Genomic DNA, 15,204 nt, shown 5'->3' on the forward strand with positions numbered 1-15,204 from the left:
CATAAGAAACATGTCTGGTGCAGCATTTAAAACAGTATGGATGAAAAGAAGAAATCAGCATGGATGTTGTTTTGTGAAGTTGTTTTAAAATTTCTTGGCAACAAGGATCTTAATTACGAAACATTATAGCTAACATGCTTGAAGCATACAAGGAATTTGGTTGTAGCATGAGTATCAAAATTTTCTGTTTTCCCAGCTAGATTATTTCGCCGAAAATCTAGGATTTTTCAGCTAAGAGGAAGATGAACGATTTCACAAGGATCTGCAGGAGTTCGAAAGAAGGTACCAGGGACGTGGGAGCATCAGTATGCGTGGTGATTATTGTTGGATGTTAAAGCGTGAAATACCTGAAGAGAAACATAAAACAAAGAGGAACAGGAGGACTTTCTCAACTAAGAAGCAAGTGGTGTAATTTTTTGGTTGACACATTGTGCTAATTTATCCATCCAATAGTGAAGTAAACAAGACAAAACAAAGCAAAAAACACTCTAGTGACATGTATGAACAACCATACACATAATTTCAGCAAGTTGTGTTTTTTAAATATTGTTTTTGAATTTTGAAATAAAAAAGTTAAATGAAAAAGTTTGTGATGAAATTCACGTAATTATAAAGTATATTTAAAGTGATTTTGCAAACAAACCTGACGTAATAGAAGAAAACGGATTGAAAATTTGGATTCAGCACATCGACATTATATAAAATCACATTAATTAGTTTAGGTAACAAACACAATTCGCAGGCTAGTGTTATCAAATAACAAATAAAGAAAAACTTTTCTATCAGATGTGGCAGTACCTCTAAAAAAAGTTATAAATATACAAGGTGATCTACCGTCCTTTAAGGAGTTTATTTCCAAAAACATTCGTTATTGGAACGCATTGCTGTGAACGTGTGATCTTGCTCAGCGTATAGTCAGCAGCCAGCGCGAGCGCTACGAGAATCAATGCAGTTACGTAGACCGATGAGTGCCGTTTACAAGTGTGCGACCAAGTGTACTCAAGCGGACGGCGACAATTTTTTTAAATGTGTTGTAAACTCTCCAAGACTGTAAATTAGGATGCAAAATTGAACTGCAAGTAATTAAGTCGGTGGAATTGTGTCATTAATTGTAATAATTTTTGTGATAAATGCTTAAGAATAATGTTATGTTCCAGTTAAAAATATAAATAAATGTCTGTAGGAAGTAACTAAGGAGTGCACATCACATTTTTGGCTTCATAATACTTGCCAATTAAAGAAATGATACTTCGGAATGGTTCATCTCTATTTGTATTATTCTTTTACCTTCAAACTAAAGAAAAAACTTATTTTACAAACAACTTTAAATTATTGTAACTCTCAAAATATTGAGAATAGGAACTATGTTTATATGACATTTTTGCTCAAAAGTCTTCAGAAATAAGCTCCGTTAGGACGGTAACTTCTTGTGAATCACTCTGTATAAAGCATCTTGGCAAAACTTCCTTAATATTCAGAACTTGCATAGCTATAGTCTATCCAAGAGATGTGAAATCGGGATAAGTCTAATTTATTCCATTTAATTTCCAAACAAAAACTAGTAGCAAACATTAAACGGATGCAGTTCAAAATATTCATATTCCAGCACATAAAAAGTAGCGCCATTGGACATCTGAGGAATACAGTAGGTAGTCATAGTCTTCATATTTGTTACAAATTACTTTTGTACTGTATTCTGTTGTTATCCGTTATCCTGAACTCAAATCACATTGGATCAAAATATTATGTAAACAGTAATTGAAAAAAATAACAATCATCATCTTCATTGACATCATCATTGCAATAATAACGTTTATTTCTTTGTCGGTTATTTTACGACTTAGTACCATAATCTCAAGGTTATTTAGCGTCTGAATGAAGTGAAGGTGATAATACCGTTGAAATGAGTCCGGGCTCCAGCACCGATAGTTACTCACCATATGCTCATATTGGATTGAGGGAAACCCCCGGAAAAACCTCAACTTGGTAACTTGCCCCGACCGGGATTCGAACTCGGGCCACCTAGTTTCGCGGCCAAACGCGCTAGCTGTTACTCCAAGGTGTAGACTAATAATGTTTATGAAACCAAATGTTCAACCTTTAGTGTAAATTGTAAATTCTATATTTAATACATCCTGTTCATTATAGAGATAATTTACAGTTGAAGTACTCGAAAAACTTGTCCAACAGAAAAATTATACTATATATTGTATGTCAGAAGATCTACTCTTTTACAGTGAATGTAACAAAATTAGGGATGGGATTCTCTTGTGATAAATCTTCTCTGACTCCATGCCTGAATTTTCCTTGTGGAGGAATGACAATTAATTGCAACACAAACAACTCTGTCCAGTAATTGCTATATTGATTTGGTTACAGTCATAATACAATGTACATGATACAATGAGATACAGTATGAGAGAGTGTAAGGACAGAAATGAAAAGATTAAGTGAAGTGTTCACATAAATAATGTCTTCGAAGTTACTTCCATAGACTTATGAAGCCAAAAGATACAAATTAGGATTTCATAGGATTAGACAATTTAGAAGCAAAGATTGGTAACTGGTTCAGATTATCCAATAAAAAGATTAAAGACTGATTGATTTTGATTTCAAGAACTTCAAGCGGAAAAACAGCATCAGTACGAGCAGTAAAAATAACTCCTGGAACAAAAATAATTCTCTGCTCACCCATCTGTGTTTTTCCATGATGTTATAATTAAACAAAGAATCATATAAGATGAAATATATCTGCATAAATATGAAATTAAGGTAAAAGTATAAAACTATCACAACGGATGGATGGATGGATGGATGGATGGATGGATGGCTGGATGGATGGATGGATGGATGGATGGATGGATGGATGGATGGATGGATGGATGGATGGATGGATGTATGGATGGATACACACAGTTGGTTGAATAGGTAGATGAATTAATGAAAAGATGTGTGAAAGAAATTGTGTATGTGTGTATGTTGGGAGAGGTTATTATTTGCTGCAGTGGTAGATGAATTGACTGACCGATAAAGACTATTGTGTATATGAGTGTGAAAGAGACAGAAAAATGAATGCGTTGGATATTTGATGAGTTGAAGAATGGATGGCTGGATGGATCTATCATAAATATCTGTACACTCATGGTATCGTTTAAGGACATCTCGACACGCCAAGGAAAAATGTTACTTTTGGGACCAATTTCTACCAATTTTTTTTTACTTTTTCCCATAATGTGTATGGCAATGTTTTCCGTATATTTCACATATCTGGTGCCAATGTGTTCATTTTATATCACTGTATATAAGAAATGCTTAATCGATGCCGAAGTGTCGATTTCTCCCATAATGGGAGAGATTTTGACATAGTATGGCAAACATAGGAAACACTTTAAATCTTAGCATTCACAGCATAAATTTTGCTCCTGAAATATAATTACTTTATCATACACTTACTCGCGTTACTCACATGTGCATTTTCATCGGTGCCATTTTCCACACATGCTTTGTGAAACCAATTCTGTCATTCTCCAACACATTGAGACCAAAGATGTCTTATCGTTCATGATTCCCGAGAATAATTTTGTATTTCGATAAAAAAAATTCCGTACTTCAATTGTTCAGGAAATATTTCTGTATTTAAGGCGTAATCTTGCATTTTAAATGATAGTACTGTATTTCGAAAAAGAAAAAATATATATTACATCTGATTGAGTTTCTAACTGATATGTACATATATTATCAGGCAGTACATATCACTTGACGATATTTGACAGAGGAAGAAAAATTCATTGTTTGTATACATCTGAAGTCTGATTAGTGTAATGTGTAGGGCCCGGATTTTGATGACCTAAAGAATACTAAAAATGACCTTAAAATGATGACTTTATGACTTTAAAATCAATTAAAAATGATCTAAAAATAAAAAAGAATGACTTAAAAATTACCTTTATTTGTCGACCTCCTTGCGCAATATGGCAATATCACTTAAACTTTATAACTCAACACTGCATTACAATAACTTACAAACACCTTTTGCAAGTTTTCAAATTTGAAGGACCGTCAATTGTCAACTAATAAGGACTTATACATGAGCTGTTCAGAGCAGAAGTGGTGTAAGTCAGTTTTGACTTAAACCACTTTTGCTCTGAACAGTTCAAATAAATCATATACAAAATACAATTCCTACTTTCTCTTTGTTTTCTTTCTCTCTCTCAATTTCTCTGTTCTTGTATATACATTTACAAGCAAAATATATGTTCATTTCATTTAAATTTGTATAATAACGACCGAATCATTAGCCTAGTTTATATGAGCCGTTCAGAGCAAAAGTGGTGTAAGTCAAAATTGATTTACACCACTTCTGCTCTGAATGGCTCACATGGAAAAAGGTTCTTTCCACATCGACTGAAGATACAGGAGCATACTTAAAGCAGCAAATATCGCCGGCTTCCAGCTCTTCTTCAACGAATGAATACTTCTTGCCTGACAGTACATCAGAAATCTTGCACATTGTGTCATATCCACTATTCTTTTTCAACACATTTTCCATTTTAGCAAATGCAAGTTTGCCCACTTACACTCACACGACTTAAATCACTGAAGCCTACAACTGATTTCACCAATTCTATTTGAGTTGACATAGGACATCCACGTTGTTCCAGGGAAGTGATAATTCGTGGCAGAAATCCAAAATTAGATCTTATGTAGGCCAATTTCCCTTGAACTTCTGAGTGAGAGAGAAGGTCATGGGATATTTTTATGGATGCTGCACTGTCACTATCAAAAGAATCTATGACATTTTTTCACAATTTCAAAATGTTCACAGTAATAATTACAGGCATCTAACCAGATTCCCCACCTAGTAAGTATTGGAGCTGGTGGAAGCGGTATCTCATAGGCTTCACTTTGGAACATATTCACACGAGATGGTGATTTCAGAAATACTTTTTTCACATTTCCGATTAATTTATCCATGTCTGGAAAATTACCCCTTATTTCTTCTGTAACTCTGTGGCAAGCATGTGCCAAGCAGGTCACATGTACCATCTTTGAATACAGCGCCTTAAGGGAGTTTGCGGCCTTAACCATATATGGCGCTGCGTCCGTAAGAAAGAGAAGCACAGAATCATGTTGAACACCGCTAGGCCACTGATAGTTCATTGATTTGTCAAATAATTTGGCTATGGTGGAGAAGTTTGCTTTCTCCAAGACTTCACAATTTAAAAGGAAAATGTCACCACTGTTTTCTTCATTCATTTCCCCAACAATTATATTTACAACATAGCGACCCATGCAATCTGTGGTCTCATCAATTGAGACCCAGATTTTTTTCCCGTCCAGTTTTGCTCGTATGGCATCAATAGTTTTGTTGTAACATGATTCAATATAATTTTTCCTAATTGTCGACTCATCTGGGATGGATTTTCCAGTGTATTTCTGCAGGAAATCTAGGAAGACATTATTATTGAGTTTGTGGAATGGGATGTTTGCCGAGACAAAAGCTTGACATAGCTCTTCGTAAAACACTGAATTCGCTGAGTTTGCACTAGTGCACTGCCCGAGAAGCATCTGTTGTTTTTTTCTTTCTCCTGCTTGAAGACCGTGTTTATGTTTCTCTCTGTTCACATGCTGGTCCACGGTGAATCTCTTCTCTGCTGAAACTTTCACTTCACACATTTTACAGTACAATATAGTACCATCACTAGAAAATACAGTGTCGCCATACTCCGATACAAACTGTTTTAATTTCGCGGAATTGCTTGTTTTTAATTTCGGCATGGCAAAATAGAAATATTACTTCAGTACCTTTAAACGACTACCTTCCGCTCTGTGAATGACTGAATTGTAACCAGTACACAAGAACCCGTGACAGTGCGAACCTCAAGCAGGTAATTTCATCTCCACATTCCTTTAGAAGACAAAGTCTGTCTTAAAATAGACATGACCGGTTAGTTGGACGAGTCCAAATGTTTAACAGAACATGAATAGGGGAGGCCACAATGCAACAGATTTCCAAGAATTCATAGATTTCGTGCTTCAGAAACATAATTTTACTAATATTAACAATAATGCAATCAAAATCGCTGAAAATGACAAAAACCCGGATTTGTTCTTAAAATATGACTAATAGAAAGTAATAATCCGTAAAAAAAATGCCCTATCAGAGAAAAGTGTCCAGAAATGCATAAAAAATTACCCATCAAATTGGTATAATTTCACTGAAGATAATATGAGCTACATTTATCTTCCATAGAGCATTGTCCTAGCATCATCAGAAAAAAAGATGCAAAGTCATCGAAATCCGGGCCCTAGTAATGTGTAACTAGTCAGCGATGTATGCAATGGAGGAGGAAATGAACTGGCCATTCTGTCCCATGATCTCTGACTTCGTTGCCGTATGAGTGATGCCTTATTTGTGTCATTTGTGGGGTTCAAACTTGTCCTTGAACAGGTGCCCAACAACTACAACAATATTAATGATATTAATGTGTCTCACAGAACTTTTCTCTATTTAAGAATTTAGTTTTGTACTTAGATAATAATTCTGTAAATAGTATTCTACACTTTAATTTACATATCAGTGCTTGAAGAGTAATTTCCATGTCTTAACAAATAATTGTGCATATAAGAATTCATTATTTTAATAATTCAATATATATTTCAGGAGAAAAGTAAAAAGATTCTGTATTTCAAGGAATACAGGGTTGTTTCCGATCCTGATAACGAATTTCAATGACATCATGTGCATCAGGAATCACACCGACAGCTGAATTGCGGCGAGAGGTGACAGACTAGTAGTGAGTGATTTCATAATCAGAGTGCACGTTGTATCACAGTAGCAATGCCCAAGAAAATCGAGCCTTTTTGGGAGGGGTACATAACAACCCTTTCCGATGCCAAGTATAGTTACGTGAAAATCATAGGAGCCTGCAAAAAGCGTGGTTTCGTTATTTTCAAGAAAGGCATCTTGTGTGTACTTAATAAGACTGGCAAAGCTCAGATGGAATTAATTACAGAGTGGAAAAATCAAGCAAATCCATCCCCCGTCACAAGTCGCCGCACCCCACGAGATGATACAAATTAATTCTATTCGAGCTTTACCAATCTTCTTGGAAATAACAAACCTCGTTTATTGCAGGCTTCTTTTATTTTCACTTAACTGTACTTGGCATCGGAAACGGTTGTTATGTACCCCTCCAAGAAGGCTCGATTTTCTTGGGAATTTATGCTGTGAGTCGCCGTGCACTTTGACTATGAGATCACTCACTACTGGTGTGTCACCTCGCGTCACAGTTCAGCTGTCGTGTGACTCCTGACGCACATGATGTCATTCAATTTCGTTATCAGAGATCGGAAACAACCCAGTAGTGTTACATTTGAGAAAAGTTTCTCATTTTAAGAAATAATCTTTTGCTTTAATAGATAATTAATTATTTATATAAAAACATTATGAGCTTCAAGACATATTCAGGTACTTTATGATAATTCTCTAGCTCAAGAAATAATGAATTACGTCCAAAATATATATGCTGTACTTTGAGTTAAAATTTAGTATCCCAATATATAATACTAGCCTATATTCAAAAATATAACTATGCATTTAATATGATAAGTCTGTATTTAAGAGGACTATTTTTTATTTGAAGGAATAATTATACATTTCAAAGATTATTTGTGTGACATAAAAGCTAATTGTAAGCTCTTAAGACTTATATGGATTGGATATTTTGCTGACAAACAGAGGAAAACCGTTGAGTTGATCCGTTAAGATAGCTAAGAACGGGTGGTCAATGTCGTACGTAGGTATACGCACAGCTGCCTTGATTACAATAATGACTCCTGAAACAATAAAATAGCAGTCTTTTATGTTACCGAGTACCTAGTTTATCTTCATATAATTAGCAGCTTGTTTTACAAAATTCTCAAATCCCACTTAAAAGCATACACAATTAAAAGAGTTGTTGAAGATACCCACTGCATTGTTTTTATTAGTCCTAATGTATATCTTCTAAAGTTGTAGATTGAGGCTTCGGTGGTATTGGCGTGTTAAAATAAGATTTCATAAATTCTATATATTGCAATGAAAAAGAATGTCATAAATCTCGTCATGGCTTGAAATTATTTAATCAATCACGCCATAATATCGTTATTGCGATATAAAAAGGTTCTATTTTATGTCGTCTGTCCCCTCTATCTAGACCTATCTATGTACAGCGATTTAATTTCTGTTAGGATAGATTTTGTTCATATTTAGTATCTATAATTTTATTCAACCAGGAATGATACCCAAGAAACAGTAAAAAGTTTATGAATTTTGTTTCAAATGAATAGCACACAATCACAATTTATTCAATGTCGCAGAAGATAATTTATTTCGTCATTTTTATTACTAGAATATCACACCAAAAAGTAGGACGAGTTTTCTCCAGATAATTGCTAATTTCTCCATTATTCAGTTTTTTTCTGTATATAAAACTTATATATACATTGAAGCAAAACGAATGATAGAATAACTGAAAAACATAGAAATTAACTATTATCTGGAGAAAAATCTTCTTAATCTTCGGTATGATATTCTATCCAAGTCTGCGCTTCCCTTTTTCTGTCTGCAGAACAAATCAGTCGGTCCAAATGATAATACAATAAATTTTAAAGACAGGTAGTATAACCGAAAAATTTAAATTTACTCTTTCTTGATAGATTAGCGGTCGCTATAAGATAACTTCCTATTTTTATCGCGTGGGCAAATATCCACAAAGCATACTTTTTCATTTCTTCCTTCAACTGTCTGAATTCTCAGTTCTATCGTTTCTTAAAAAGAAAGTACCGTAGACGCAATACACATTAGAGATCTAGTACGAACCGTATGATGAGAGAGAAAGAATTGACAGATGGTGTTGGAACAAACTGATATTGAGAATCATTTAACGACTTAGTCTTGGAGAGGCTCAGTTAATAATGCGAAGCTGCTACTAGCGGAGTGCAGGTGTGAATTATCATGTTCAAGCAGAAAATTAATGCAGTCTTCCACGTCGTTTTTCTTCAATTTAGGCGGCAAAGCGTCTGAGTTTTTGGCAATGTCAGAAGTTATGGTTACATTCCTGGGAAGCAATTTGTAGTACACGACGCCTTCTTTATTCCACCAGACGAGTAACATCATCTTCTGTGGATGGACACCAACTTTTGTACTGGGTATTGTGCTTTGAAACGAGAGAACCTTCTTCTTGCAGTGCTTTCTCCGATGGCATTCTCTCCATACACGGTGCGAATGTTTCGAGCCGTCTCCTTTTCCTTTGCTCCTCTATTAAACTCAAACAAAAGAATATGTCGGAAGTGTTCTTTCTTTCCACTTGACACTCCATCTTCTTTAACCCACAAATAACAGAAATTTCCTTCAAATCCTCAAAATTCAAGACGTTTTTACAAGCACAACACTCTAAATAACAAATGACAAAGCGATAAACAATCTCCTAAAAACGAAGTGTTGTGATGAACAAAAACGCTTGGAACTTGTGTATCAATTCAATAGAATTATTTTATGGCATGTAGTTAAACATATAGCTAACATTATTATTCTAGAAATGAATTTTTTATTAGATTATTAACGGATAACAATATTACAGACAAGTGGCAATGAGTGCAATACTGTATGAAGGTTTTCTCGGCACATACAATACTTCCTGCACAATCTTAAGACTAGCGTTGTCATACCGAAGTAATTCAGTAAAGATGCTATAAACACAAATTTTCATTTGAAAAACTATTCGATTGGAACCACAGTTTCTGTAACAAGAAAATTACTATTTGGGCCTATTGGAGTACCGGTACTATTTGATTATACAGGGTGATTCACGATGAATTACCGTCCTTATCGGAGCTTATTACCGAAGACATTCTAAGCACAAATATCATATAAACATGGGTCCTATTCTCAATATTTACAGAGTTACGTTTCGTTATTGGAACACATTGCTGTGAAAGCGTGATCTTGGTCAGCGTGCAGTCAGCAGCCAGCGCGAGCGCTACGGAAATCAAAGATACCCGTATGCAGTTACGTAGCGCGACGAGTGCCGTTCACAAGCGTGCGGCCAAGTGTACTCAAGCGGACGGCGACTTTTTTAAAATGCGTTGAAAACTCTCCAAGACTGCAAATTAGGATGCAAAACTGAACTGCAAATAATTAAGTCGGTGGAAGTTGTGTGATTTGTAATAATTGTCGTGATAAGTGCGTAAGAATAATGTAATGTTCTAGTTAAAAATAGAGTTGTTCACAGCACATTTTTAGCTCCATAATACTTGCTAATTAAAGAAATGATACTTCGGAATGGTTCATTCTCTATTTGTATTATTCTTTTACCTTCAAACTAAAGAAAAAATATATTTTACAAACAACTTTAAATTAGTGTAACTCTGAAGATATTGAGAATAGGAACTATGTTTATATGACAAGAATGAATGTGGCACACTACGAACAAATTCATATAAATACTTAGGTTTGCTTTGCTGAAACACTGTGTCTGATACTGATCTCACCAAAGCGGTGTCTAACGTATGCAATTACTGTCCGAGAAATTATGATTTTAAATGATTTTCCACAACAGGCTCTAAGTTCTAGAAAGTTTATTTTCTGCATTTTATTTACAATTACAGTTTATTTTCTTACATATTTTACCTTTATATTAACCTCTGATTAACAGGTTAAAAGCTCATAGCTTGCCCGTTTTTACAGAAGAGCGAACATTACTCTCAACATCGATAATTTTTCATCTCGCTTGTTTTGAACTTATTGCAAAAAGACTTTTATTTCGTATTTGTGTTATTATTTCAATTAATTTTAAGCTTCTGCCGTCAAAAAGTTTATTTATATTTACGATTTTGTCTCAAAACTCTCCTCGGTGATTTGCACTTGATGTTTTGTGTGACGGTAACTTGTAAGCACAGAATTAATGCCACCCAATTGTAATAATTCCATTTCCGAGTGATTTTTATAATATTTTACATAACTTTAACTGAAATTTAGAAAGCGATTACATGATTGCTATTGCTTATCAAAATCTTCTAATGTTTTTGTTAGTGTTTTGGATATTCTGCGTCGAATGTTTGATGGTTCCGTTGATTAACATTATTGCATTCAGATAAAAATGAACCTCATCTATGAACGAAATTTTGTTTTTAGACAGCCATTCCTAAAAGTATATGTTTTAACGCTGGGTAAGCATGTTAAAAGTTTTAATATTACGTAGTGACGTGGGAAAAGTAGGGGAGAGTCGGGTAGTATCGGACATCGGGCAGTATCGGACAGTGCGTTTCTTTCATCTACCACCATATGGTAGTACCTGAATGACATGGTTACGTTTCTCTATGCGACATCACAGAAACGTAACCATGTCAATCAGGTACTATCATCGTGTGGTAGATGAAAGAACCTCACTGTCCGATATTACCCGATGTCCGATAATACCCGACTCTCCCCTACTCCTAATAGTAGTGCGAACATTTTTTTAACAATTTCTACTGTTTGTCAATTGTTTTCCACTAGATGTCTCACGACAGCAATAGGCCTACGCTCGTTTTGCAAATATACCTACTCGCAAGATAAAATTCCATTTTAAACACATGTGTCGTATATAGGTCACTAGGCCCTATTATTTCACCAGAATTTTATTTAAGGTAGACATAAATTAATGGGAAAATCGTAGTCAGATTTCTTAGAATTTTAGTTCTTGATACATTTGGTTCTCTGAAGGAATTATTTTGAGATATGTTCGGCGTATTTTGTAAGTTTAACTTCAATGCTCAGAGATTACACAAGATATGAAATCGACTTCGTAGGCCTGCTATCGTTTGTTTCTATCCACACTGTCCTCATTACGTGCATTTCTCTTGTAGCTGATCACACCTTTCAGATTGCCTGAAACGGATCCTGTTGCAACGAATTTTGTTATCAAAATCATTATACAATTCATAATTTGTGATTTACAAAAGTAAAAATACGAGTATCCTAGAGAAAATATTTGCACGTTTGTTATACATCTACAGTCTTACTAATAAAAACTCTTATCCAGGCGTTTAACTGTCTTATACTTACACAGCGAATAGCTCGTTTATAAGTCGCGTGCAAATTTCTAACTAATAATCACAACATACGTCGCGTATAACAATACCACTGTTACACAGCCACTTTATAGTTTCGTCATTATTTTATTACGAAAGGTAACCGAATAACTGAGATTCTCTATTGCACTCGATAGTGTGCACTAGTATGCCACACTAAGTATCTAAATTACAACTGGGTCTGATCGATTACTACGCTGTATTTTGATCAAAGAGTAAAGCTACAGCAATATTATTCTAATTATTCTGTGCTCTTTGTTTTCCTCTTCTGTTGCTACAAGACAAACGTCATCATAAAATGATAATAATCGATACGAACAGCTGTTAAAAAGCAACCATTTTTTTCTACATAAAACATTTAAACAAGGGTTTCGTGTGCATAACTACTGCGAAGCAATTCCAATGCACAGTTACATGCTAGTTAGCCTATTCATCCATCGCTTATGCATAGTTTATTAGCTAAAGTTTTCTGTCCCATCTCTGCATAAGTCTCGCATAAAAATTATACACGGTTTATTAGTAGACCGTTAAACTTTTAAAAATATTCGACAAGTATTGGTATCTCTACAGTGTTTCCCGTCATTTTGATTACTATTGTTCATAAACTAAACTTCAAATTTGTAAACGCAGTTACCCCAAAATTGAAAAGTATAAGCCTACATACATATGAATAAAAATGCAGTATTGCTAATTCACACTAATTAGTCTTTCCATAAAAATCGCCTAGTTCTTGGAAACGAAACAGCCAAGACATTAAGATTCCAACGGATTGGAAAGTTTAGAGATGAACAACGGCAGGCGGTTGATCTCATCCAATAAGGTGATTAAAGAAGGACGATTAACGTTGTACTCAGGCACTCCGAACACTGCAGACGCTTCTTCTAGAATTATTCCTGGAAGAAATATTGAATTGTCTATTGGTTTTTTAATTCAAATGAATTTTAAATATTGTATTTTACACTCAATTAGTTTTCTATAAAAAATGTTCGTCTACCACATTTGAATATTTTATATTAAGAATTAAAGTAAAACACGTTAAACTTTAACAGAAACCTGCACGTGGTAGCAGTGCTTACAACCGGTTTACATACTGCGATCAACATCTTATTGCATGCTTTAAATCTAGAAAACTACTGCTCATCTGTCATTCACACCTACTGAAATCAACATCTGTCAGCATGCCTTATTTATAAATTTACTGCTCACCTTTTTCTAACGCCTGCTACTGTAAATATCTTACTGTTAGCTTGCCGTATCTGTAAATATACCGCTCACTTATCTGTGGTACCTATTGAGATCGACGCCATACTACTGATATGCCTTTATCTATATAATTAAGCTTTGGTTTTTCTGAGGTGCGAGGCTCGCATCGCGCAAATCCGGACTACACGAGAGATAGTGAGTGGTTTCTATAACTGCGAGATGCGAGGTCTGCGCACCTCGCAGCTATAGAGACCACTCATTATCTCTCCTGTAGTACTGATTTGTACGAGGCGGGCCTCGAACCTCGCACGTCGCATGCGTCTGTTCTGAAAAACCAAGGCTTTACTGCACATCTATCAGTGACACCTACCACGGAAAACATCTTACTGCTACCAAGCTTTATCTAGAAATTTACTGCTGAACTGTCATTGACACATATAACAGCCAACATCCTACTGCTGCTGTGCATTACCTAGAAATTTACTGCACACTGTCACTGACACCTATCATGGCCAAAACATCTTACTGTCGGCAGGCCTTATCTAAACATTTAAACAGTCAGGGGGGGAATGTTTACTCTAATAAAGAAGAATCTGAGCCAAACTGCCTAGAGGACCTAAAGAAGAAAGGTAAGAAGGTCAAGAAATAAAAACAGAATGTCAGAAAATTTAGATAGCCGATAGAATGTGGAAATATTGGTTCAATGAGGAAACAAGAAAGAGTCAAAAGAGTCAGGATCATTCAATAGGACGTAATGGCGACACAAAAAAACACAAATCCAGTAGGACCCAAAGAAACCCACAAGAGCGTAGCAAAGAAAGGTTCAATAGAAACTGATTGTAGGATCCCTGAGTTTTATGACATAACCATGAGGACGACAGGAAGGGAACTAAATTCGATCACTCAGTCCAGGGATTCAAATATGACTTAATAGTGTTGACCACTTTTTAAACCTGGTGCCAAAAGATGTACTGTTTCTTGAGGAATAATGTAGTGAAGATTTCATCGTAATATTCATTCTAAGTTGGAAATTCAGATGTACGGTTTCTTGAGGAATAATGTAGTGAAGATATCATCGTAATATTCATTCTAAGTTAGAAATTCAATTTATCCTATATAAGTGGCTATTATATTCAGAACCCATTTTACAAAGTTTAAAGTGATTTTGCCACAAATAATAGTTTTTTAATTGGAAGTTATTGGAAGTGAAATATCTCCTAATATGGCTACACCAGAGTCCTAGAGTAATGAAACTTTGCACACATATTCATAAAAGGTGTCATGAAATGCTCCATTCATGTGCACATATGATTATTATTAATGAAGCTGCGATTTTTTAGCAGTGATCAGTGATGTTCAAACCTCCCCCTCTAAAAAAAATCAAATGTTCAAAGTTAGAAAAAAAAATAATGAAGCACATTAACCAGGAAAAGCCAATGCACAATTTACTTACAGAGATACTTATCTTCATTTTAAATTTTGAGGAAATTGATTATTGTCTTTGGTGAGGCCCAGATGATTGTTTACTAAATATAGAAATTATTTATAACTATAAAATAAAAAATATTATGTTCACATTTTTCAGAATAAAAATTATATATATATATATATATATATAGAGAGAGAGAGAGAGAGAGAGCAGTATCTAACTGATGAAAAATTTTCAAGAAGATAATATGAAAACTGTAGAAGTTACAAAAAACTCAGAAGCGCGTCATCTTAATCGAAGTGAGGAGAGAGAGTGAAATAGTCACAGGAAATGCTATGGGAATGTGTTAAGCTACATTGAGAAATCAACGAGACAAAAGGAGTGGAGTTTGTAATATATAAAAGGATTGAACACTGCATAGAAGGAATGAAAAGATTAAGTTGTAAAATCGTGGAATG

At 34.8% G+C, this 15,204-nt stretch overlaps 1 protein-coding gene across 7 annotated transcripts in view; it reads right to left on the bottom strand.

The window, feature by feature from the left end:
- Positions 1-15,204, bottom strand: part of LOC138709094 (leukocyte elastase inhibitor-like) — a 100,972-nt gene that overhangs the window by 31,208 nt on the left and 54,560 nt on the right. The window contains exon 8 of one of the 7 annotated variants that reach the window (XM_069839615.1): positions 7,648-7,839. The exons of 5 other annotated variants lie outside the window; for them this stretch is intronic. In XM_069839615.1, coding sequence (XP_069695716.1) covers positions 7,703-7,839 — 137 coding nt within the window. In that variant the 3' untranslated portion in view covers positions 7,648-7,702. Of the gene's footprint in view, positions 1-7,647; positions 7,840-10,605; positions 13,008-15,204 lie in introns of those variants that run through there. One more of the 7 variants, XM_069839612.1, reaches the window with a different exon arrangement.

This window comes from Periplaneta americana, chromosome 11 (genome assembly GCF_040183065.1).
Source record: "Periplaneta americana isolate PAMFEO1 chromosome 11, P.americana_PAMFEO1_priV1, whole genome shotgun sequence".
NCBI lineage: Eukaryota > Metazoa > Arthropoda > Insecta > Blattodea > Blattidae > Periplaneta > Periplaneta americana.